This window comes from Solanum pennellii, chromosome 5 (genome assembly GCF_001406875.1).
Source record: "Solanum pennellii chromosome 5, SPENNV200".
In the NCBI taxonomy this organism is placed as follows: Eukaryota; Viridiplantae; Streptophyta; class Magnoliopsida; order Solanales; family Solanaceae; genus Solanum; species Solanum pennellii.
Window position 1 is genome coordinate 57,511,194 of NC_028641.1, and position 24,883 is coordinate 57,536,076.

The 24,883-nt window shown below is 35.1% G+C and overlaps 1 protein-coding gene across 1 annotated transcript; it reads left to right on the forward strand.

Annotated features, from left to right (window-relative positions):
• The first annotated feature begins 319 nt into the window (after positions 1-319).
• Positions 320-22,764, forward strand: LOC107018567 (PHD finger protein ALFIN-LIKE 4-like). The gene is made up of 5 exons (XM_015219076.2): positions 320-493; positions 735-767; positions 2,550-2,778; positions 3,178-3,316; positions 22,210-22,764. Exons 1-5 carry the CDS (start codon positions 397-399, stop codon positions 22,450-22,452), a joined length of 741 nt encoding a protein of 246 aa, XP_015074562.1. The 5' UTR covers positions 320-396; the 3' UTR covers positions 22,453-22,764.
• The last annotated feature ends 2,119 nt before the right edge of the window (positions 22,765-24,883 follow it).

Consider the following 24,883-nt stretch of genomic DNA (forward strand, 5'->3'; position numbering starts at 1 on the left):
AAAATGTATGTAAGATCTTTAAAATTGTTTGTAAAAAACAATATATTAGGTATGCATAATAATAAAATATATGTATATAATTTGTCGGTTCTACTAGATTATTTCTTAATTTTTTCGGACAAAATCCAACCCAAACTAAACATATTGATTTTTAAAAAATCTAAAATCAACCAAATAATATTTGATTATTTAATCGGTTTAATTCAAATTTTCTATTTGAATAGATTTTTATGGGAATTGTGAGCAACAATTGTGTTGAAGTGCATTACATTTACGACGGTACCCCTGTCATTCCAATTAGCACCTTTTTATATTCTTTTCGTATCCAAAAAAGTCGTTGAAAACACTGAAGTTGAAGCAGGGGAAAAGCAGTCGTTGTGTGCACAGAAATCGGCCATGGAAGGAGGCGCACAGTATAATCCTCGCACTGTGGAGGAAGTTTTGAAGGATTTGAAAGGCCGTCGTGCCGGTTTGATCAAAGCCCTTACCACTGGTATACTTTCACTTTTTTTTTTCCTTTCTCTCTCTCGCACACACACCTGCATTCCCTTATCTACCAACTGCATGTTTATCCTATTTTTTTCATGACACACAAAACTCTTCTTTTTCTGTGTTCAGAGTTCAATTTGTTCTTTCGCTTTTAGAGTTTTCCATTTCAATTTTTGAGTTTTGTTAGTGTTGTATTATTGTACGCTGTAATACTTTAGAGGTTTAATTTGGCCATTTTCTTGCAGATGTGGAGGAATTTTATCAACAGTGTGACCCTGGTGAGTTAGGGATCTTTACGTTTTAGCCTGTTTAAAATAGAATTTGCATTTCCTGATTATTTATTTGGTACTGTTTTTGCTCAGAAACGGGTCCAATATTTTAGTTGATGCATGGGGCTCCTTTGTGATGATGGGTGCAGGCTTATAATTACTAAATATATTCTCTTTGAAAATAAGAAATTAATTTGCTAATTTTCTGCTTCCAAATCTCACTGCATTATTGTTGTTTTAACCTCCGCTTTTTTTCGTTTTGCGGGCTTGTTTATGTAGTTGCTCTTATGTTTTCTTGAATTCTGAATTGAAGTGTGATGATATGGAATTATGTGCAGTTGATTTAATAGATGGGTTCTATATGTAGACACATTGTACTGATTAGTTATTTGAAGGGGAGCTTTGGAGCAATAGTAAAGTTGTTTCCGTGTTACCAATAGGTCACGGGTTCGATCTGTGGAACTAGCCACTAATGCTTGCATTAGGGTAGATTTGTCTACAGCGCACCCTAGGGAATACGACTCATACCCGGACCCTTTTAATGCGGAATGCTTTGTGCACCGGATTTCTCTTTTCTTTTTGCAATGATTTTGCTCAATTAAACCTTTTTATTGATGTCCCAAGGGATAAGCCTGATGCCCATTTAGATTTTTGATCTTTCCTGCTCTGTCAGTAACTATTTGAAAAAAAAAACATTTTTCTTTGAGTGGAAGGATGTTATCTGCAGCCGGAAATCTGGAAGAGGGGATGGGTCCTTTTTAAGTGGCTATATAGGTCATAGCTCATTTTTCCAAGCTGTTCGTCTTAACTATATTTCCAAACACATCTTTTTGAAGGATGATAATTTATTATTCAGGTCATTATTGTAGAAGAACCATCTGTTCACATTTTAATTCAACTCCTTTACTGTTTTTTGAGACTTTGAAAGGGATGTTCAAGAGCCTCACAAAACCCCAACCCCTCTCATTTGTTTTCTTAGAATGGTGACCTCCTCTAACCTTAGGTTGAGTGTAATGTGAACCAGTTGACAGTTACTAGTATGATGAGGAAAAACCGTAATAAAACAAGACACAAAGATTAACAGTAGAAGGTATATTTGAACACGTAAGTGCAAAAAAAAAATTCCTGCAAAATTTGCCCGTCCGCTAGACTTTATACTTATACATTGCTTGAGCTTGTCTGAAGATGTGTCAATTGTTTCCTTGCTGCCATCACTCAATTGTTGTCACAAACTTGAGTCCAGCTTCCAATGTTTGGGTGTTTTAAGTTGCAATATCTTGGAAGGCTAATTCTTCAACTTTCTTATATTGGGCTAGGTTATGGCTTTAAATGTTGATTGGTCCATGAATTTAGGGCGTAAAATCTGTCTAATATCTTTGGCTTGACTGCTATGTTTTGTGCTCTATTTATCATCTTAATGGCGTAAGCAACATGGAACTGTTTGTTTTATATTTCCCATGACAGTTTATGATTTTGGAAAATCTTATAGTTTTTCATAATCCTGACTTATGAATTCGATGAAAAGAACGCAACGTTGTTTCTCAGACAGAGCCTGGAATATCTTTTAGCCTAATTAGACTTCTGATCCTGGAATATCTACCTTAGACAAGCAAAACAGATGTTCAAATACTTTTATGTTTTCTTTTAAAAGGATTTTCGTGGTTTATTTAACATTTTATTTTCTTGCTCAACTTTCGGAAGAATAGATCAGGTCATCTGAAACTTCTTGGTGACATCTCAATGTTGAAGTTTTATTTTGCTCTCTCTTTCTCGCTTATTAAAACCTTGCAGAAAAGGAAAATCTTTGCCTCTATGGATTTCCAAGCGAGCAATGGGAAGTCAATTTGCCAGCTGAGGAGGTGCCTCCTGAGCTTCCAGAGCCAGCACTAGGTATAAACTTTGCCAGAGATGGGATGCAGGAAAAGGACTGGTTGGCCCTAGTTGCTGTTCACAGTGATGCATGGTTGCTCTCTGTTGCCTTTTATTTTGGTGCCAGATTTGGTTTTGACAAAGCTGATAGGTACCATACACTTTGTTTTTTCTCAATAGATTTCACAGAAACAGTTGCATTGCTTTTTGCCTTCCTTTTCTGTGTGTATTCAATCTTCCTTTGATGAATCCCTTATCAAAATAAATAAATAAAATGATCTTCGTTTGATGAATTTGTTATTGCAGTTCATCTTTTATATTTATTAATTGTGGACATATAGCCTACCAGGAGCTGGTTATTCTGTTAAATAGCTAAGCAGTGTAAGTTGTAACTCTGTAAAGCCCTTGAATGTGAATGGTAACAGGACTCAGGAGATGCATGTGCATGTGCATGTTCTGTTCATGACAGAAAACAGTTACTTTAGTTTACAGTTTACTAAATTGAAAAGCTTCATGTTTTACCTAAACATTTTTGGCCTCTATGATTCAGGAAACGCCTGTTCAATATGATAAATGAGCTGCCAACAATTTATGAAATTGTCACTGGAGCTGCCAAGAAGCAAGTAAAAGATAGATCATCATCAGTCTCTAATCATAGCAGCAACAAATCCAAGTCAAACTCTAAATTGGTACGACACTATCACTCTGAAACCCTTTACCAAAATAAAATTTCTTTGATATCCATTGCTTTGCAGTATTCACTTAAAAGATAGATAGGCAAGCGGTAGTTTCTCACAAAATCCTTGGACTCTCGGACCGTAGGGCACTAAATATTAACCTTGAAATTTAAGATTGTAGTATAAAAATACATATCCCCAAAAAGAAAAAAGGAAGGGGGTTGTGGCCTGAAAGTATTGGTCCAGTTATCAGCTATGGGAGTTGGGATTTGACCCATAGATATTAGATCTATCTTTTACTTAATATTGTTTGTTTATATGTTTGTGAATTATTTACTTCAGCTGAGGTAATTGGGGACTTGTATTGTGTATGATGGCTCAAATGCCTTGTAAGTAGTCCGAAGAGAACAATTATAGTGTCTAGCACAATTTGTTGTATTAGATAGATAATATGGATGACTCAAGCATTTATGCATTTTTCTCCTATAGTTGATATTGGTGAAATAGGGCCGAATCGAGTGGAACTGATATAGAGGATATAATATATGGCTCACCCCAACTAGTTTGAGAGTAAGGGTTAGATGACAGTGGCAGAACCACTCGGTAAAATATGGTGCACTGGAACCCATGCTCGACTAGATCTGTAGAATATGTATACATATTTTGGTTAGAAATGGTTACATGTTATAAGATGCACTGATGTATACAACAAATAACATTTGTGGTCTTTCTTTTAGATGATATTGTTTCTATTTTATCTTTTCCCTTATTACATATTATTCTCTTTTGTTTCATTTTCTATTATTCACGGGGTATGTTGTTGCTTCTTTTTCTTTTGTTTCTTTCTTTCTATTTTCCAATATGTGATTCCTTTTTCCTCTTTTCATCCTTTCTTTTCTCACAAGTGCATTTATCATCTTTCCTATGTCATAATCATTGATATATAAATGACTTTTACGTAATTTGATAATTTTAGAAGTTCTAATATTTGACATATAAAAGTACTTTTTCTCGAAAAAGACAATCAAATTTTCTTTGTCTTTTCTCTTCCGTCCAACTCCATTCTGATAGTGTTCAAATATTAATTAGTTTGTCATCTCTGAACTTGCAAGTATGATATCCAATTCCCAGATTTGTTCCTTCCTATCGCTAGTAGAGGTGCACCCATCTTCAGCTTAGATCTGCTTTTGTTAGTTGATAGGTGAATTCAGGAAAAAGAACTAAATTTGTAAATTTTGTAATCAATCAATTGAGCCTAATGGGACAAAATCTAGAAAAAACCTATTGGAATAAAAGATATCAGCAAAAAAGTACCTCAATGGTCACACGAATTAATCAACAAGTTGGAACAAAAATCAAGTGAATATCACGAGGGCATACCACTTAAAGTCATAGAAAGCCAATTTTGTAGTGATTTTTAGTAGTCAACAAGCATAAGAATGATCATAAGGATCGTGATGAAGTGATTATTAATTAGGTCTCTGCCTAGTTATCATATGTTACATGGATATGAGTGCATATATTAGATGTGGGTGTGAATCTAGAATTTGAATTTTTTCATAACCTTTATCTTAGATTTTGGAGGGTATGAATAGGAGTCCAAGTACATTGTTGAGGTACGATAGTTTTTTTTTTGATAAACAGTAATTTTGTATTATATCCAGAATAGTACTTCGGTAGTACTGAAACCACAATTACAAAATGTACTCTAGAATGCTTCTATCTCTGCCTATGATGAATCAAGTACATCAATAATAGACATAGAACCTAACTGGTTACACCAAGAGCAGTAAGATAAAGTTAAGCTTGATCTTCTGCACCTCCTTTTCTTCACCTTCATAGCATCTGGTTGCATTCTCGGTTGAGTTTCCACCCACACCTAGTTTTAGCTATTACTCCTACTTCATCCCAGCTTCTCAGAACTTTAGAAACCTTGCTTGGTATGATGACCCATGTTAGGCTTTTAAGGTTAAAATAATGCTCCATAACCTGCCTGTGAACTTGCAAAAAGAAATAAGTGGCTGACTGGCTCGACAATCTCCTTACACAAAAAACACCTTGAACACATGTGAATTCCCCTCTTCATTAGATTATCCAGTGTAAGCACAACTCCCCTTGCTAATAGCCATACAAAACAGGAGACTTTATATGGAATTTCGACTTTCCATAGCCAGTTGAGAATCTGGTAGTTGAACTGATTCAATTGATGATAAGCAACATTGACCTTGTATACCTCTTCAATATTACCTTTCCACCATAGAGTTTCCTCTCCAATTTGGAGACCTGAGAACTAGTTCAAAGTGTTGAGAAAATCAGTAACTCTGTTGATTTCCCATTCATTCATCTGTCTTCTAAAACTGATATTCCATCCTTGGCCGACCACATCTCTGCCACTGTTTTGAGAGGATGATTAGTTAGGTTGTATATATCTGGAAAGACCACTTTCAAAATGCCAACTTCATGCCATCTATCATCGCAGAAGCTAGTCTTATTCCCACTAGTATACGTGCCCGCGCATTAAATTATTTATTTAAAATGTAATAAGAGAACTTAGTAATATATAATTATAAGCTAGTCTTCTGCACTTCATTTTCTACTTCCTCTCCTTCCACACTGTCCATCAGATGCATTCTGGGTTGAGTTTCCACCTACACCTAGTTTTAGCTATTACTCCTACTTCATCCCAGCTTCTCGGAACTTCAGAAACCTTGCTTGGTATGATTCATGTTAGGCTTTTAAGGTTAAATTAATGCTCCATAACCTGCCTGTGTACTTGCAAAAAGAAATAAGTGGCTGATTGGCTCGACAATCTCCTTACACAAAAAACACCTTGAAGACATGTGAATTCCCCTCTTCATTAGATTATCCAGTGTAAGCACAACTCCCCTTGCTAATAGCCATATAAAACAGGAGACGTTATATGGAATTTTGACTTTCCATATCCTGTTGAGAATCTGGTAGTTGAACTGATTCAATTGATGATAAGCAACATTGACCTTGTATACCTCTTCAATATTACCTTTCCACCATAGAGTATTCTCTCCTGTTGGAGACCTGAGAACTAGTTCAAAGTGTTGAGAAAATCAGTAACTCTGTTGATTTCCCAGTCATTCATCTGTCTTCTGAAACTGATATTCCATCCTTGGCTGACCACATCTCTGCCAGTGTTTTGAGAAGATGATTAGTTAGGTTGTACATATCTGGAAAGACCACTTTCAAAATGCCAACTTCATGCCATTTATCATCCCAGAAGCTAGTCTTATTCCCATTAGACACTTTTATCTTGGAGTGTGCTTGCATTTCACTTCACACGACTCGGATAGATTTCCATAGGTTACCCCATAAGGAGTGGTGACCTTCTTGGTCATCCAGTTATCTTCCTGCTCATATTTAGATTTGATAACTCTGCCCCACAACTGATTTTGATCTCTGGAGTACTTCCATAACCATTTCATCTTCATGTTGAGGACTTCACTGTGAACTTTCAGATTCTTAATCTTCATACCTCCAGTCTTTTTTCCATACATAACTTATCTCCACTTGACCGAATGGTACTTCTTTCTTTTAGAGTTACCATCCCATAAAATCTCTCTTGATGCTATCCAACCTAGTGATGATACCTGCAGGAATAGGGAACAAGGACATGTATGTTGGAAGGGCATTAAGAGTTGAGTTTATGAGAGTAAGTCTTCCCCCAAACAAATACTGTGACTTCCATCTAGCCAATTTCTTCACTTCTTTCTAAAACATTGTTTCATATATTTGTTGAATTTGAGTTGGTCCCAGGGGCATTTCCATGTACACAATAGGAAGACCCCCAGCTCTCCTCCCAATATAGCAGCAAGTATATCCAAACTAGTCACTTCGTTTATAAGATATAACATGCATTTCCTGCAATTGATGAGTAGTACTGGGAGACCTTCAAAGAGGATCAGAATAACTCTAAGATGTCTTAACTGGTCTGCATCACAAAAGATTAGAGTGTCATCAACATATTGCAATTGGGACACCTCAAGACTCTCAAGATTTGACCTAGCTACTTCAAATTACCTTAACCATCCATTTGTCTTGGCTGTTTTAATCCTGCTGTTAAGTCCTTCCGTTGCAATCAAAAACAAGAAGGGGAACTAAGGATCTCCTTGCCTTAGACCTCTTTGAGCTTTGAAAAAACCTGTTGGTGCACCATTTATTAGGACAGAGAAACAGACTGTGGATATGCAAAACTTTATCCACTAAAGCCATTTGTGTCCAAAACCTCTATTTTCGAGAAGGTTGAGTAGGAAACTCCAATTTACGTGTCTTCACTGTAGGATCACTAATAATTTGTGGAGCATTTTCATCAATTAGAAGGGCCTAGTTTGGATGATGCCAAGAAATATTGTCCAGGCCCTGAAGATATGGAGTAGCTTTGCCTACATTTCTTGTCATAAAGAACGATGGAAGATCATCCCCACCTATATCTGGTGGTCTGTGTGGAAAGAGAGGAACCTCAGATGCTTACGGAACAAAAGTAACAACATCTAGAAGATGAAGATGAATTGTTGGGCTTTATTTCATTTTTGGTGTGAACAGGAGTATATGGAAGATTAGAATTCAGTAATGAATGCTTTAGGCACCTTGTAATTTTTGCTACTTAGGATTGAAGATCAACCTGATACTCTCCTTATTTTGTAATTGGTAAACCTGTAACAAGTTGTGACAGGTTTGATTTTTTGGAATTTAATACAAGACTGTTACCTTCTCAAAATATATATATGCTTTTTCTATGTCCAATTTGCAAAGAATCCTAGGTTTCTTCTCTTTTTGAGAGAAGAGAAGAGCTAGACAATGTTGGGAATTTTTCTTCAGTATTTGCGGGATCTCTTTGATCATGCCTCAACGTGTGAAGGAATTATTGGAGAGTTGGCAGCACCAGAGAACACACAAAGCTTTGAAGCAAATCTAGAGAACTATACCTTTGTGCATATTCTGGACTATCTGGCTAGGAAGAAATAAAGCTTGTTTTGATGGGCAAAAAGATCATATTTCTAGAGTTAAAAACAAGTGTTTACATAGTTTGTTTTGTTGGTGTAAAAGTAGTTTCCTTGATATAATCGATCAATATATGGAGTTTTTGGAACTGCTATGGAGATGTTGTAATTCACTTTATGGATATTCCCAGCAGTTTTTTGTAACTTTTGGTTTTGGTACCTTCTTGGTACTTAGTCAATAAACCTTTACCTTACAAAGGAAAGGACCAGGTTTCTTCTCTTTTTGCCTGGAGTCCACTACTTCATTAACCACAAGCACACCATCTATGATTTGTCTACCCTTGAAAAATGCCATCTGTTGTGTTCATCTACTAGTTTCAAAATCACCACTATCAACCTTTCTGTGAGTACTTTGGAAAGCAATTCATATACGTTGCCAATTAAGCTGATGGGCCTAAAATCTCTAAGTTCTATGGCTCCTTTCTTCTTGGGAATGAGAGCAATAAAAGAAGAATCAAAACTTTTTTTGAAGAAACTACGCTTGTGAAAATTGTGGAATGCCTCCATAAGGCTTAAGTTATGCAGGGCCCGTTCAAGTTTTCTGCATAATTCACTTAGACTTTTTATCTTGGGCTTGTTCTAATTGAACACCTTCATTAGTTAAAAAAAATAAAACTATTGAACATTTTGTGACAATGAATTAAAAATAGAGAGAGAGTGTCATACACTCGCAAATGATGTGACATAGTAACAAATAAAAAAAAGACATGTTGCATTTCGTAATTAATACCAAGTAAAAAATAAATAGAAAGGAAAATAATAGAAAAACTATGTTTTTAACAAGAAGAAAAATAAAAAACCTACCTTCCTCATTCTTCTTTGCCAGAGCACCCAACCTACCCCACATCCAGCCTTCCGCTTTACTTCTTTACCGGAACACGCACAGAGACGCCGCGACTAAAACCACAGATAATCATCTTCATTCCACCTTTTTTTATTTCAACCGATCTTTTTTCCACCCATACACCTGCCCCTCTCGTTTATTTCGATATCCATCAACATTGTAGTTGTCATTTCTCTCAATCTCACTTTCTTTTTCAATCATTAATTCATATTTCTGTATTTTTTTTCTTCTTCTATTTTGTGAGCTTTAAGATTTGAATATTTAACAATTTGAAAGAAAATAATTTTAGATTCGTATTAGTCTCGCCAGAAAAAATGGAGTTTCGCCGGAATTATTATTGACGAATTTGATTTTAGTTTTTGATAATATTGGTAATGGTGGAATGAAGCTAGAAAAAAAATTATGGAGTGTATGGGAAAGGGGTGTGGCGGGGGTCGTGGCAAAGAAATTTGCCGGTAATTTTTTTAGATAATATGACATAGAAAATTTTAATTGGGGATGACACTACTGCCAATAATTTAACTAGCAAATTTAGTTTTTCATTTAAACAGAAGATGAAAAAAAAAGTAGAAACAAAATGAAGTGCAAGAGATTCTTGAAATGGAATGAAGAAGATGACTGGTAAAGGGGTGGGGTTGTTTCTTTTTCTTTATTAATAGCTTTTTTTTTAATGTATGTCAGGTGTGACAAAAAGTTACAAATTTATCTTAACAAAATTAAAAAATGAAATAGGAACCTATTCACCCGCTAAACAATAGTGAGGTACACTTATTTTGCCATGTAAGCACTTTGTGTTTAATAGATATATGTTTTGAACAACTTAAGTTTGCAAAGGTACAAGTCGTAGTTAAGGTGCCTAAGTGTATTATGCGGACAACTTTAAGGAGGGGCTGTCTATGACTCAAGTTGCCTCCAAAATGTTATGTTTCATTACTTACCAACAACTGCTAAAAAAGCCCATTGTATACCCATCTGGCCTAGGAGCCTTATCGATAGCACATATTTTCGGGCACATGGGTATTTCCTCTTCATCAAACCTCCTTTGTAAGTTCTCTTTCTCATCATTACTCAAAACTGGACAATCATGACACACGATGGTAGGCCTCCATTGAGAACTTTCAATGTATAGATTTTGATAGAACTCAATGATTCTTCAATTCTGACTGGACCTTCTGAGACTTCCCTTTGTATCATCAATTAATCAATATTATTGAATCTTTTATGGGCATTGGAAATCCTGTGGAAGAACCTAGTATTTTTGTCACCTTTTATCCGCCACAGAGCTCTAGACTTCTGTCTGCATGATATTTCTTCCATCTTGATCAGCTCTTCCAACTGTAGCCTTTTCCCTATATTCTCTTTTGTCTTCCAGATTGTCATCTAATCTTGCCATTTTCTCAAGTAAACTTTGTCTCTGCATTCTCAAATCCCTTCAACAGACCTACTACAGGCAAGGATATAATCTAGCTTCCCAGAGAAAGAGAGTGAGCTCCACCAATCTTGGACTTCATCTTTGAAACCTGTGGTGGTCAACCACCAGTTTTCGAATTTGAAGTATCTGTTGTTCTTGATCCAACGACCCCCTTGTAATGAAACAGTAACATGATTTGATGCCAATCTTTGTAGGGTACTTTGTTTTATGTTATTGAAGATGGTACCCACTCTTCTGAAATCTGGAGGCTGCATCTTGAGTATCCCTTTGAACCAAGTGTATCTCCCATCTTGTAACGGTAGATCTATCAACTTAAGATCATCTATAATGCCTGAAAACTCCACCATCTACAAATTTCTCCTCCCAGCATTCCTTTTCTCTAATATGAATCTAGTAGTATTAAAATCTTCACAAATAGCCCATGGAACTTCCACTAGACCTCTAACATTAGCCATTTCTTCCCACACCTTCCTTCCTTCTTTCACATAACAGTTAGGAGCATAAAGCCATAAACTCCATTTCAAAAGACTGAAATAGAGCTTCAAATTTGCAAGTTAAAGTGCCTATTTCTAGAATCTCCCCTTTCCATATTCTACTATCTCAAAGCATTATGATTCCCCCTTGAGTGCCACTAGTCTCCAGGAGAGCAAATTTAATCCATCTACGACCCCAAATTTGTTTGACATCGTCAAAAATGTCCCCCTCCAAATTTGTTTCTTGGAGGCAAATGATGTTAGCCTTTCAGTCCACCACCATACTCTGTACAATACTCCTCTTATCTCTGTTGTTCACCCCGCCCCTGAATTTTAGGAAACTAGTTTGAACTGCATAGATCCAAAGCTAGCATCTTCCTCCCCTTATTTCTATTTTCATTGTTTTTATATTTAGCATCAAAAGAAACTAAGCTTTTGAGTTATTGCGCACCCTTGAACCTTCCTTTTCTACGCACACTATCCATCTCCATCTTTCTTGCATGCCTGCTACTATCTACCTATAAGAGCAGCTCTAAGGCTTCTTCCTCATGTCCTTGGAAATCAACCCCCAAAAGTTTTGCTCAGTTTGACTAAATTTTGTTGAATCCAAACAGAGTTGTCTCTTTCCCTCTCACCCTTGTTTTGATCCTGTTGTACAAGCAGAGGTGCCACCTCTTCCACTTCCCAGCTATCTGAAATAGTAATCGAGTTGTGCTTTTTGATCACCGTTAAATTTCCCCCTTCGTTTAGATTCTCTTCAAATCTATCCTCTTGCATGTTATCGCTCCTCAAAACTTGTGTAATTGTATCTTGCGCAATTTGCAGAGGGTTTTCCACCAATTCCTCACTTCGGTTCACCACCATCATCTCCTGTTTAGTATTTTGTTCTGTAGAAGTCTATCTCTATTGAGTATTGACTGAGTTGAATTTGTTATTTTGTTACAAATAACAAAGCTTGTCTGATCAGGCCCATTTTCCACTTCAATTAAATACCCTTTCCATGAGCTTCTCTAGGCCCAATTAAGAGCTCTTCATTAAAGAAGGCATGTGACTCTCACATGACTTATTTGAATCCCCCTTCCAGCTATAATCTCTACCTTCCCCATATGTTCTTCTATACAAAAATCCCTTAAATTTAGGATTTTTGGTACTGAATCACAGAGATTGACGTAATTTTGTTTTACCCTCTTGTCCAAAGTTTGACCTAGATTTTCCAGTAGAATATCTTCTCCAGTAGTACAACATGCCTTTTCCAGCGACATTTTGCAACTCAGTTTGCTTCCAGTCCATTCAGGGAAGTGACATCTTATTCTTTCTCGTGCTATTGACACCTCTTGTGGTATGGTTCTGCCGTTGCTTGCAACCAAACCTCTTCCATGTGATGTGGTTCTTCAACTTTACTCATTTGCAGTAGCTATCCAGCAACCACAAAGTTGTCCAATTTCCTCGAGAACTTGGTGCGTTCAAAGGTGTAGAGGAACACCCCACAACTTGATCCAATTTTCCTTGATTATCGTGATGTTTGGAAAGCAGCCAAGCACCAGACTCCACCATTCTAGGTTAAAACCTAGGTTTTTCCACTTCCATTGGCCTTGCAATGTCTGTTCTGCCATGAACCTATTGGGGAATTCAAAAAGGAACATATCTCCATATAGCTCATATATGGTGACTCCTAAGGTCTTTTTCCACTCGGATGATGATCATCTTCTGCTAAGGTTTTTCTTTAATTGCCTTGGCCAGATACCCAACGAGGCACCTCTTCAACAGGCCATCCTGTTGCCTATCTTAAGTGCTTTCCATCTCTGTTTGAAATCCATTTACTATCATACAGAGTCTTTGAATATGGAGGATTGGATTTCTTCTAGTCTGGACGTATTGGCTGTCTTTTTGAGAATTTAATTAAATTCTCCATCTTAAAAGTTAAATCGTACCATCCATCATTCAAGACTTGTTCTGGAATAATAATTACCGATCTTCCCCCAGCATTTAAGAAGATACTGGTTATAACTTATATATCTCCCATATGCATTATGTTTCCTCATACAAAAAGTACTCTTCTTTTCCTTCAGCAAACTTCCACCTCCTTATGCTCTTCTTTTGATCAGTTGATGCTTCTCTTTTAAAGAAACATATCCAGTCCATCACATTGCTGCTAACAATTGATCTTCTCATAATCCTTCGCTTCGTCTCCACCCATTCATACCAAACAGATCCATCTGAACTCTATTTGTAATGTCAAATAATTTGAATCCCGAATTGAAATATATTTTGTTTCTCCCATATTTGTCGTATAGCAGGAATAGAAAAGGAAAGAAAGTAGACTATGGCAGAAGGAGATAGTTGTGAAAGAAGAAGAGAGATGGTAGTTCCTAGGTGACCTATCGGAAACAGGGTTCTCTCTCTCCCCTAGGAAGCAGAGATAATTTTTGGGAAATGTGCCAGAGAGCATATATCTGACTTGTATGGCTTTAAAGTATTGCAATAAATACACATCAAATTGTATTATATGTATATGTATTGTAAGCACCCGTGTTTATTGACCAAATTCGGTGTGTATCTGACATTCACAAGTCACACCAAAATCGTGTCTGAACGACGTGAGTGGATAAGTGGTTTTGGATGATTCCTGTAACATAGTGTTATCCAATGTAGTTGGGGAAATCTACACAAGCTTTTAAGATGTTAAAACATTGATTTTCTTTCTATTTGAAGCATGGAGGATTATTTGATTTGCTATGTCTAGTATCAACTGTGTTTAGGCAGTGTTATTTTGTTTAAGGCCATCATTTTGTGGCTTAAAGCAATGTTAAACAAGGGGTTATGCTTAGGGTGAAGCCATGCATTTCATAAAAGTGTGCGTCAAACAATGGTGAGATGATCCCAACTTGAAACAGTTGGTGCTTTGAATCTCAACATTGAAGAGTTGGAGTAATCTTGATATTATTGTGTATTTGGGTACTAGCATTACTTATTCCAATTGTAATTCGATCATTACAAAGACAACAACATCATACCGAATGTAATCCCACAAGTGGGATCTGGGGAAGGTTGGATCTTACGGGACCTTTGTGAGGTATAGAGGTTGTTTCTCATAGACCCCCGACTCAGTAGAAGAATTATCAAAAATAATTGCAAGAACAATATGAAAACAAAATAGCAATAGCAATACCAAAGCAGTTAAAAATAGTTGCAGCAAAAGAGGCAAAATAGGTGCAAACAATGAACCAACTGTGACTATAAAATGAAATAAAAGACATTACTCACATTCTAGGCTAGCGTTTGGCTATAGATTTCTAAATATTCTTGGCAAATATTATTTGGGTGAAAATTTGGGTGAATTTCACTATCGGGAAATATATTTCACTTTTTTAGAAAAATATGGTTTATTACCATAAGTTTTAAAAACTATCAAAACTAACTATAAGTTTTTATTACAAGTCAATTGGATCTTCGTTGCAACAATAACAAATAGTGTATATGACACTAGAGTAATGTGGTAGATTGGAGTGAGTGCAACAAGAATCATTCCTATACATCGTGAAGTAGACAAAACACATGATTTTGTTACCTGAGCCGATAGTTCGTCATTTTCATCATTTATATTCACTCAAGATTTTATCACTACTTTGGTGTCCACGTAAAAAATTATGTAATAGAACGCAAACAACTACTATAGAAGGTGTTTTTGTAAAAGATAAAAGTTTGATGTAAAATTTCAATTTTCAAAAGATCCCAAATAGTGAGATTTGGCCCAAATATTTGAAAAAACTAGTCTTAGGGAGTTTGGGATATTTGCCAAAAATATTAATCAAATAATGGTAAATTCTATAAACAAACACTATTTGTTAAAAATTTTCCCAAATATTATTTGGGAAATCTATGGCCAAACGGGCCCTAAATAGTAATTCTACAAATAAAGAAAAAAGTAGTAGAGAAGACTAAGCCTTTGACTCTCCCCCTTTAAGATGCTACGATAGAGACTAACCTTTAAGTGTTGTCCTCGACCTCCAAACCTTACTATCCGTGGTTATGTCCTTAGACAGTTGGAGTTGAGCCATGTCTTGTTCAATCACCTCTCCCCAGTTCTTTTTTGGCGTACCTTTCCTAGCACCCATTATGACCAACTTCTCACACCTCCTAGTTGGTGCATTTACGACTTCTCTACACATGCCCGAACCATCTCAGCCTAGCTTCCATCATCTTGTCCTCCACGGAGGCAACTCGGCCCCAAATATCTTCATTCATAGTCATATCCCTCCTAGTATGCCAGACATCCATTTATGCATCCTAATCTCCGTTACCTTCATCTTTTGAACATGATCATTCTTAACTAGTAGCACTCTGCCCCTAACACCAATGTAGCTGTCTTGTAGAACTTACTTTTACGCCTTGGTGTCACATTCTTATCACACAGAACTCTGGAAGCGAGCCTCTATTTTGCCTATTCGACTCCAATATGGTGCACTACATCCTCGTCAATCTTTCATGTACCTTGGACCCAAGATACTTTAAATTCCCTCTCCTAAGAAAGCTTGTGTATCAATTCTTCACCTCCACTTTCGCCTCTTGAGTTATGTCACTAAACTTGCACTCCAGGTACTCCGTCTTAGTCCTGCTTAATCCAAAACCTTTAGGTGTCATTTGGTAGGAAGTATTAGGAGAAATAATTCATGCACTATTTATGGTATTATTTAGTACTATATTTGGTAGAAATTTTGGACTTATGTATAACTAATTCATGGATTAGTTATACACCCTAGATGGTACTATGTGATGCATAACTAATACCTTACATTTGGTGGTATTAGTAATTCATATGATTTAATACCATGGAATTAACTATGTGAAGGCAAAAATATCCCTCAAATCCTTTTTATCACTTTATTTATTTTCTTAATTTTATGTTTATATTTGTATTAGAAAATTTATTTAAATAAATCAGCTCACAAATTTTATTGTTTAGTGAGAATTGTTTGTTGCTAAATAAATCTAAATACAAATTAATACAATTTTTGAAATGTAAGTTGTTTAACATTTACTAATTGAAAAGACAAATATATCACCACATGACATTTTATATATACATATATATATATATATATATATATATGTATGTATATGTATATATATATATATATGTATATATATATATATATATATATATATTATTTGTATTTTGAGTAATTTATATAATTGCATACATGTTAAAACTTTGCTAGGTCCAGATCATGAGCTCTCCTCTGTCTCGTCTTGACGAGCTTATACAACTGTTCACATGCTGGCATTTTAGCTGCCGTAAGCGCTAACTTTGCTCCTTAGCCATCTTATATCTCTCCCTATTCTTGCTATAGTCCTCCTTGTCTATGCTTCCCACGACACCTTATACGCATCCTTCTTGTCCTCTTCTTTCTCTTGGACCTCTCCATTTTACCACCATTCTCCTCTAAGACCACCTAACTTACTCCTCGAGACCCATCCCTAATGCAGTCGATTGTCCTAGTCCACATACTATTTGCAACCCTACTACTCTCCCAAGCCCTCATAGCCATCAACTTCTTCCCCAACTCTCGCACATTAGGAATGGTCAAGCCTTCCCATTTAAACCTTGGTTGGCCATAAACAATCGTCTTCTTCCTCTTCATCTTGAATGTAAATCCATAACCTTGAGCTTATACGGAATAGTTAGGTTCTCACTCCGAATAACCTTGCACTCCTTGCATAAGCCTTTACCACTCCCAGTGTTGTGAATGGCGAGCCATTTGCCAAAGGCGATATGGCGAGGCAAGCTCAAATAGGCGACCCAAGGCGACCTGATGGCGACGTAAATGGCGTCGCCATTTCGAATTTTTTTTTAAAAAAAAATTTAACTTAATAATATTGTCAAAATTAGTTTTTTTTTTCTATTTTCAAACTTTCATCAGCAAAAGTCGCGTTTTCTCTTCACCACGACTCCACCTTCAGTCGCTACTCCTCTTAATCTCTTCCTCTCGAGTTGCTGCTCCTCTTCGTCTCTTTCTCTCGAGTTGCTGCGCTTCTTCGTCTCTTCCTCTCGAGTTGCTGCTCCTCTTCGTCTCTTCCTCTTGAATTGTTGCCAGCCGCCAGGACCCAGGTTTACCTCTTTTTTTTCTTCTTCTTTTCAAATCCTCTACTTCTCGTGAGTTCTCTACTTCTGTTCAACTTCAGGATCAGTACGCATTTTGTGAAGATTGTTGGTTGGTCTGTAACTCTGTATTGTTGAGAGGTTAAACTTGTCTTGAGTTTGGAAGTATTATACAATTCAATAATCTATTAATTAGTATTTATATATGCAATTCAATAATATATTAATTGATATTATATATGCAATATAATATTTTTAATTTTTGGTATTAATTGGCGCCTTAATTCAAAAAGGCAAGATCCTAGCCGCTCGCCTCGCCGCGTGGCCAGGCAGGCCCTTGTCGCCTTTTGTCACCTCTCACCGTCCAAAACACTGACCACTCCTCCTAGGACCATCTCCAATTTATATCTATTTTATGCTCTATTCTCTATATTTGGAGAATAAAATAGAGATTGAGTTCTCCAAGCATTCACTATTTCACTCCCTATTCTTCAATTATAGAGAGGTGAATAGTAGTTCTTCAAATTTAAAGAATTACTATTCACCTCTCTATTTTACTTTTTGATTATTTAAATATTATTTCTATTATATTACTTATTAAGTGTTTATTTGTTATTATTTTCTAAATGTAAAACATCTAAAAATATATTACTAACAAGTTACTACTTCCACCATAATTAATAATTTTTTATTTTTTTTAAAAAAAATTGTCACTTTAAATATGTAATTTAAAGTTATTTTAATATTATTTATATCATATAAGACTATTAATTAGGTCTCTAATATTTGTAATTATTTTCTAAGTAATATAACATCTAAGACATATTATTGATAAGTATAATACCTTCCTTCCCGAATTAACAATTTTTCTAATTTAATTTTTTAAAATTTTTTTTTTATTTTTTAAATATGTAATTTAAATTATAATTATTTTTCATTATGAAGTATTTATATGATAATTCAAACAATCTACTTTTATGTTATAGTGGTAAATTATTAAACTATACTTTTTAATGAACATGAAAATATTTGATGCAATAGTTCAAAACGGAATAGGAGAAGTAAGTAGTACACAAAATAGTTGGATACAAGAAGAAATTGTTAATTTAAACAATTTTTAGCTACACCTGAAAAATACGGACAAAAATTGCTCATTTTGAACTCCGTAATACATTAATAGAACATTTATGAGAGTAATAGTAGTCTTGAAAGTTGAGTTTTTTTTCTTGAAACTAAGAAAGTTGAGTATTTATGTAAAATATAAAATAAATTTTACGACGATACAATATATGATGTAATTATATTTCATCAATGATTTTACTTATATTTGAATTGTTCGTTGATATATATATTATATATAATATTTATTGCAATGTGTTATTTAGAAATTTAGATTAAAAATATAATTTGTACTAAATGAAGAATTTGAAAAAAATAAAATTTTGTATTAGATAAAGATTATAGTGATTATTTGCATAAAGAAGAAATGCTTTATATTACAAAATAAGAAAATAAAAATGAAATAGAAACAATAATAAAATATTGAGAAGAAAGAAAAAGATTCTTTTTTAGAGAGTGTAATAGAGAATTGGGTTGGAGTTGATTGTCTGAAAAAAATAGAAAACTCTATATTCGGAGAGTAAAATAGAAGATGGGGTTGGAGATGCCCTAAAGAGTAGGTAATTTATACGAGTCTTAGTCACCCACTATAGTAGGTAACCAAGTGCTCCGCTCCCTTTTGGAAACTCAAGTTTGCAATGACCAAGTCAAAAGCTTTCATGAAATCCAAAATGCAACCCCCCCCCCCTCCCCCGTTCTAAACTACCATGAACATCTTCGTACTATCTTAAAGTGCTCCCTATGTGTCCATTGAAATAAGCTCCCACAAAAATCTCCTCGCTGTGTGGGTTACCTCTCACCACCTAATCCATCTCTTCTTAGAAACGCTTTGTTATCACTCCTTAGTTATCCAATATTTACTGCAGTAATTTCTCTTTAGTAGCAATTATTTTCATTCCACTTAAGCTAAAAAGTCATGTCCTAGTTTCTTGGGGTAGTTATTTTGTAAATGTTGTATTTAAACTATCTGTTGTCTGAGAAAATATGAGCAGAAAGTTATTCAAGTCATTGAGTACTTCAAACTCAAGAGATCGCAGGTTCTCTCTTAATGAATCAACACCATAGGTCGTTGGAAGAAAACATCATATTTAAAATTACAGCGCCCCATCACCAGATCCATATCAGGGGACCTTAACAACATGATATCATTCAACATCAATTGGCACAATTGGTGAACTTATTTCAAGAAGAAGGTGCAGCCAATATAGCGAGACAGGAAGCAATAAATGCTTGCTTAGATGCACTCACAAAGGATCTAGCGAATTCGAAGGTTGATATTGAATCAACTGAGATGCAGGAGGAAGTTCCTTCATTTGGTATACAAAGTTTGATTTTCCACGGTTTACTGGCCAAGGGAACATCACTTTTTTAGACACCAAAAAACTCCAGATGAAGAAAAAGTTAGTCTTGCTTCTTTTCATTTAGAGGGCAATGCACAACGTTGGTTTCTTCAACTAGAGACAGATCTGCTTGAACCGTCTTGGAATGAGTTCAAACGTTATTGTACCTTCGTTTTGGGCCACCAATCAGAAGTTAGAAGTTAGTAGAATTGGCTAAGTTGCGCCAGATTGGGTCCGTGAAGATTAATTTTGCAGGCTGGTACACTCACACAGTCACAAAAAATAGAACTTTATATCAGTGGTCTTGCTGATTATATAGTAATTGAGGTTGAGTTGCATAATCCTCCAGATTTGGCTACAACGATGAGTTTATCGCGGCTTCATGAACGCAAGGAACAATCTGTTTGTTTGCAATCGTTAGATGTTTGCATATCCAAGACAACAAATTTCTCACCTCTACAAATGCCAGATTTGTGAAGAAACTAACCAGACTTGAAATGGAGGAAAGGCGACTTAAGGGACGTTGTTTCAATTGTGATGAACTATTCACCCGAGGTCATCAATGCAAGAAATTATTTTGGATGGACTTTATAGACGATGAGGAAGAGTTTACTGGAAAGGGGAAATACTAATTTCCGCATTTAGCGCTTGAGGACAAGCGCGATTTGAAGGAGGAGAGTAATGTTATCACTCCTTAGTTATCCAATAGTTATTGCAGTAATTTCTCTTTAGTAGCAGTTATATGTAATAGTGCAGTTATTTTCATTCTTGCTAAGTAAGAAAGTCATGTCCTAGTTTCTAGGGATAGTTACTTTATAAGTGTTGTATTTAAATTATCTGTTGTCTGACAAAATATAAGCAGAAAATTATTCAAGTCTGAATACTTCAAACTCAAGAGATTCCAGTTTCTCTCTTAACAAACCAGCACCATAGGTCGTAGGAAGAAAACATCAGATTTAATATTACACAGCGCCCCATAACCAGATTCATATCAGGGGACCTTAACACGCTTCTTAACATCCTCGTTCAAATCCACTTCACTATGTTATAGTCGCCCCACCCTCAACTAGCTTAAAAGTCATCATTTCTATCGTTCACTTTCCTAACCACAACCATGCTCCTGAGATCTACTGAAATGTTAACACCATTCATATCCTTTGAAACCTCTTGCGTACCACAACTTAGAACCGTCTACATCCCTCGCCTTGGTTCTCACCCATCTAGTTTCTGAACACAAGCTATGTTGATTTTCGTGTTCCTGAGAATCTTCACTAATTCTATCGAATTTTTCGTTAAAGTACCTATGTTTCAGGATCCAACTCTCAACCTAGGAGCTCCCTTGGTACCCTTTCCACCTCACACCCCCAACCCCAACCCCAACCAAGGACAGGTCTACCATCAACTCCAGAAGCCACTAACATCGGTTATACACGAGGACAACAATTGAAACTAGAATGCAAGAACCAAATGCTATCTAGTACTAAATTGAAGTGCTACAGCAGAATACTAAATCAAAGTAATACACTGCAATGTAGGTAATCATGCAGTAAAACTGTGTTGTTCCAGGAGAACAAGAACTTTAAAGAAGCAAAGAACTGAAACTAAGGGCTAGAATCAACAATACAGCAGGAAATGAAATCAAATAATATAACAAAATAAAGCAACTAAGGTGGTTCACAAGCTATTCAATAAATGAGGCAGTAAGCAATGACAATTGTGTTAAATATAAATATAGTTGAGAGTCGAGACGGAACCTGTTTTGCGCTTGAAGGACACAGGAAACCTGGTTTTGGCAATCGCCAGAGTTTGCTGCTGGTGTTATCTGAAGGTTGCCGGTGATCTGTCCCGGACAGATCTGTTCCTTTATGGATAAATCTGGACGTAGGTGGAGGAGGATGGCCGTAAGATGGACGGAGGAAGCTGACCAGGGGTTCTTGTGGGAGTCAGTTAGGCTTAAGTTTCTATGTTGCTGTGTAAGTTGCAACTTGTGGGAGTGAGTTGGGCTTCTGGTTTTGGTGATGTAGTAGGAATAAGTAAATGATGAAGAGGGTGCACCGTGTGGGGTGTATGCTTATGCCCGTAATTTAAAGAGGGGGCACCGTGTTTAGATGCAAGACGGAAGTATTCAATAATTAAGCTATTTTAATACTTTCAGTTGGTTTGAATGTTGTGTTTTCATAATTATACATGGTAGTATTCTTTTTAAATTTTAATTTAACTCTGATTTTCATTTTGCTGAATTTGGTCTTCACTAATTTTCGGGTCAAAGTGCCTTATAAATTGAAGTTCTACTTATTTCAAGTTTGCTTTTTATTCTGTAAGTTTTACTTTTTCCTTAGCTTTAGTCCTCATGTTGTGTTCCCATCACTTTATCTATGATTTGTTCACCACATGCACCAGGTTTTGTTCGTTTTATTTGATACTAGACTGTCTCCTGCCATACATTTTGCCAGATTATCATAGATAAATAAACCTTTAATGGCAGTTTCATGGTTTGAGTAGAGATCTTTATGCATGCATTGAACTTACAACTAGGTGTATTGACATAGTTTCGCATTGAAATCCAGGGTAAATACGCAAAGGTTGAAGTAAAAGATGAGGAAGATGGATTAGATGAAGAGGAGGAAGAGCATGGTGATACCCTCTGTGGGGCATGTGGCGAGAACTATGCTTCAGATGAATTCTGGATTTGTTGCGACTTATGTGAGAGGTGGTTCCATGGGAATTGTGTGAAGATCACACCTGCGAAGGCTGAGCATATAAAGCAGTACAAATGTCCATCATGCAGCAACAAGAGGCCACGCCCTTGACATCCTGTTGAATTCCACCATTATATTTGTCTCATGTAGGACTCAGCATACTGTCACATTACGTACATCAACATATGGCATGTTCATCCAAATCTGGTTGTTGCTCTTTGTTTTTTGGATAATGTACTAGATAAAATTGCTAGGGTACTCCTCCATTTGACTCTAAATTGGAGGAGGTAGGGATGTTCTTGTAGCTAGGAAAGAATCTTTCTGTGATTAATGCTAACTTGTGTAAAATTTAGCTGTTGAACCCTGATGTTTGATTTTGAAAAATTGTGTTAATCTTGCTGGTATGAATCGATTGTGTGGTTACAGCTTGTGATGTAGTTGACTAGCATAGAATAATAGGTAACGTAAAATAAAGATGAGGAGGATGAGTTTGAGCGTGAGATGCGAAAGGTGCTAGTATTGGTTCCTTAGCATCATATATCTCTTTCTTTTATCTCTATCAACTACTTAATTATATTAAATGTATCGTCCATTTAAAATTGTTGTGTAATATAATAATCTACTTTGATTTGTTCAGAAGAACCTCTCTTGTTGGTATAGAGTCATTTACATACCATCTAAACAGGAGCTATGGACCCCATAAGAATATGATAAAGCAAAAGGAGAGAGGTCTCTCTCCTGTAACAATCTGTTTGCTTTGAAAACTACTCATCACATGATATCTGTCTCAACAAAACAAACATAACAGTTAGTCAGTCCCTTATTTTGATTATAAAGTATGTGATAACTTAGAAAAGACAAGCTCAGTCGGTGGTTGTCCCAAATTTTTAAAAATACACTTTTAACTTAGCAACTGTTCTATTATTCTACTAAACAATTTTGAATATTTATTATTATATTATTTTTCGATCAAAACCAGATTTTATAAAGCAAGTTTATTCACACACTAATTGTTACACGAAACGTGTTAATTTAATTAAAAATATTTATTTATTCATTTTTAGTTTTTTCCTTATTTCTCTCGCTTTCTTATTTTTTTGACTTATTTTAATTTTAAATTCATCTTAAATTTCACTTCATCTTCCACCTCCCACTTCATTCCGCTATTTTTTTTCTTTTTCTTCACCTCCCCACTCTCATCCAATCTCCCCATGTCAAGTTGAACTCCACTCCCATTTTCTTTTTTTTTTCTTCTTCTTCTTCTCCGGTCAAATTTTTTATAAAATTCTTACTATTTTTTTAAACTTTATTGAATTATTGATAACAAAATTAATTATTTTTCTAAAATAATTTAAAATTATGAATGTATCATCAATTACTACTTTTCATATAACTTCAAAATTAAAAATGATAATTTAAAAAGAATCAGTGAATTTCTCAAAAATTGAAAGAACTTAATTGAAATCGGATAAACAACTATATGATATTTCCTGATCTTCTTGAAATCTAATGGGTTTATTAAATTATTCGAAATGTAAGAAAATATTTAGATAACTTTTTAAAATTAAAGAGTGTAAAACTAATATAGTAAAAAAGGAAGGTGAAGTTGTGGTAAAAATGATGACTTTGAAAGTGAGAAACTTTAATGGAAATGATAATGAATTTTTGAAGAAGGAAAAGAAAGAGAAAATAAAAGGAAAAAAAAGTTAAAATAATAAGAAAATATAGTTTATAATAAAATACTTATAAAAATAAAACTATATTAGTTATTTTAGATTGTTCACTCTCTTTGAGAGATTGCACACTACTATCTATGTTGAGTGGACAAAAAATGATGTAAGAATATCTCTTGAAAATTATCTAGTGGAGTAATAAAACGATTGCAAAGTTAAAATGTTTTTTGAACATTCAAGACAACTTCAATGGTGACTTTATGTTTATTCTCAACGATTAATTATTAGTACTGAAATAATTTATGTCTACTTTTGGGTGGAATTGTAAACATGACAAAATTATTCCTTTAAAAAAAATTTATACGTCAATTTTCATTTCGATATATATTCACATTATTTTTAGTACTGTATATAATATTCACAATTTTTGCTACTTGTTATTTTTATAAAAAATTCTTGATATTTTTCTAATAATAAAATCACGCTAATGTAAATATAATCTTCATTTATGAATTTATTTGACTATTTCTTATGTTTGTTTACATACTGAATTACATATCTTACGATTAAGAGTGTCGTGTGCTTAAATGAAATGATACAAATAATAAATCATCTTTTAGTTGAACTATTTAAGACGTAAGTTTTATTTTTAAAACACACAGTATAATCATGAGAATGCGCGCACACAAAATATTGAAGCTAATATTATTATTTTTGTTTGAATAGAATAAAGCAAAAGAGTGAATAAAAAACAACTCGTCTCTAGTATTTAAACCAAATGAGTAGCTCCCTGAACACAAATAACATAAAACATATGCTGAAATAGGTTATGACTCATTATGCTAATAGAAATATGATGCAAAGGAAAA